The 2274-nt window shown below is 31.0% G+C and overlaps 1 protein-coding gene across 7 annotated transcripts; it reads right to left on the bottom strand.

Annotated features, from left to right (window-relative positions):
• Positions 1-940: 940 nt before the first annotated feature.
• LOC119681295 (synapse-associated protein of 47 kDa-like) lies at positions 941-2274 on the bottom strand. 7 transcript variants are annotated; one of them, XR_005252512.1, is made up of 4 exons: positions 2187-2269; positions 2055-2108; positions 1905-2000; positions 941-1602 (listed from the first exon to the last, which is right to left on the bottom strand). XR_005252512.1 is itself a non-coding variant. In XM_038094443.1 (3 exons), the coding sequence occupies exon 3, from the start codon at positions 1163-1165 to the stop codon at positions 962-964; it is 204 nt and encodes a 67-aa protein (XP_037950371.1). In that variant the 5' UTR covers positions 1166-1602; positions 1905-2108; positions 2187-2244; the 3' UTR covers positions 944-961. The 7 variants fall into 7 exon arrangements, 6 of the variants coding, with proteins under 6 accessions (XP_037950371.1, XP_037950373.1, XP_037950374.1 ...); XM_038094443.1 differs by having other exon boundaries at positions 944-1602; positions 1905-2108; positions 2187-2244; XM_038094445.1 differs by lacking the exon at positions 2187-2269 and having other exon boundaries at positions 944-1602; positions 2055-2145.

The following is a 2274-nucleotide window of genomic DNA, read 5'->3' as shown; positions in this document are numbered from 1 at the left end:
TAGCAGCTATATAGTATTTATGTGTATACCAAAATTATATATTTAAGGAACTAGAAAGTACAGCAACAGCAAAAGTATTCGAATCTTGGAAAATATTAATTACAATTTAATACAAAATAATAATTAAAATTAAAATAAGATAATATAATAATAATAAATAATAAAGACAATAAATTTGTGACATATAACAAATATCTAAGAGATTTGAAAGTACTAGTAGCAGTAACACTATACTCTTGGATAATTATAATAACAAAATAATAATTATAAAAATTACAAGATAATGATAAGATAAAAAATCAAACTAATGCAATTTCGTTACTATGATCAAGATATAAGAAAGATAGTTTATGATAAGATAAAATATTGCAGATGTCGAGAAAGATATACTCTAAATGGTTTCTTCATTCAGCACACTTCTAATAAGACATTTCGTAAATGGTCCTGCAGATCTGTGAAATATTGAGGATAATATTTGGCTATCTTATCTTTGCTTGACCTACATAGTACCTTTCTGCCTTGGATTTCTTTCACCCGAGTACAAAATTCTTGAACCAAGAGGTTTATGTTATTATTGTAACCGGCTAGAATCGGGAAAACAGATAGATAACATGAAAGGATTTAAACGACGAATACATTGGTTAGGATGTGAATAGATCAATAGGTTTATCAATAGCCTTACTTTGTAGATATAACCTTTCTTCATGGATCGCACAATGAATCTAATAAGTCGCGGTTTACATACCACTGTTAATTATAATAACAGTACTAAATCAGATCAGGTACAAAGATACTAAATATTACTGTGAACAAGTTCTCTCTCTATACATCTAACTAACGTTTTCAAAAGTCTGATAACAGTTTTAATGCTAGACTTATGGAATAGTTACAGTTATACAGATCCTATACAAACAATTCTTACAATACTGCACAATAAATTGAATTAGAATATAACTTAAACTTACCTTTTTGCGCCTTCCTCGCCCTCAGCATGTTCACCACCGGCTGCAGCATTAGCATCCTGTTCTAGTGTAGCACCACCGGCAGTAACTGTCGCATCAGCAGCGCTTGCATCCTGTGTTGGTGCTGACGCATCCTCATCAGTTTGGCCACCTTTAACGGCGCCAACTAATGAGGTAAACTGATTTGTTAAACCGGAGAACATGTCCGTTTGATTATTTGATTTGAAAGTTGTTAGTTTTTTTTCTCTAACTGCTGTCTTTAATCAAATTGTTGCTACTTTTGCTGTGCTTTTGTATTTTAGCGTTTTTGTCTATTTCGCACAAGTTTTTGAATCAATGAATATGTTTGTATGTCAGTGTACGTGCGTAAAAGATTTTGCAGACACAAACTCTAAGAGGAAGGCAATGTTCAACGTTCAACGTGTTTCTGTACAGATATTCGAATTGAAAGAGTACTGGGGACAACTGCGACGATACAGAAAAAAGGGGTTAGTGATTTTTTTTAAATCGCGTGCAGCACAGAATTGCTTCACTCGTGTTTTTCGTTATTTGGTTGATTTTGTAGAAAATTGCTTTGCAGAATTCGAATTCTTTTAGAATTTTCGTTTTGATATTTTTTTTTCAAAAACTTAACACTTCACTGAAATACGAGATGCTTTTATTTTATAATTGCAGGAAAAAAAATGATGAAATTTTAAGTAAAAGTAAGAAATGCACAAATAGAAAAATCGAATAAATCAGAAAAATCAATATACGTTTTAGAATGTGAAAAATTCAGTTAAGATTTTAAAATAAAAAATAAAATAAAAGCAGCTTTTGTGTTGTGACACGTTTGAAAAATAGCAAAAATTATTGCAAAAAACTAAGTTTTAACACGCAATTAATTTGGTACTGAGTTTTGTGGTTTCGTTTATTTTAAAAAATGTTTGCTATGAAGTTTACCACTTCCTAAAACTTCCAATTTGAATTGAAATTATTTAACAAAACTTCGTGTGCTTTTTTGGCTTCCAACTGTGATGAAGGTCCTATGAAAACTAACTGTAAAAGGAATTGATTTTAGAATAAAAGGTGCTCTGTTATTTACGAACTTACTGCTGCTGCGCTATGCAGACAAATTACTCAGTATACGTTTTACCAATATTAAGTCTGCAAAAGAATAGAAAAACTGTTTTGTAACCTTCATTACCCACTTTTCAGTCTAATCCTAAAGAAATCCTCACGTACATATTTTGAAGAGCTTTACATTTTCAATGATGTGTCGGAATTTGAATTCTCTTACTTACGCTAGACCTGCGCAATATAAAAATTAGTG

Source organism: Teleopsis dalmanni, chromosome 2 (assembly GCF_002237135.1).
Source record: "Teleopsis dalmanni isolate 2A chromosome 2, ASM223713v2, whole genome shotgun sequence".
Lineage (NCBI taxonomy): Eukaryota > Metazoa > Arthropoda > Insecta > Diptera > Diopsidae > Teleopsis > Teleopsis dalmanni.
The sequence above is the reverse complement of the archived record's forward strand: the minus strand, read 5'-3'. Positions and strand labels throughout refer to the sequence as shown.

What these genes read in the sequence shown, in the direction of transcription:
- LOC119681295 (XM_038094446.1), bottom strand. Translation starts at nt 1,165, where the DNA reads ATGTTCTCCGGTTTAACAAATCAGTTTACCTCATTAGTTGGCGCCGTT.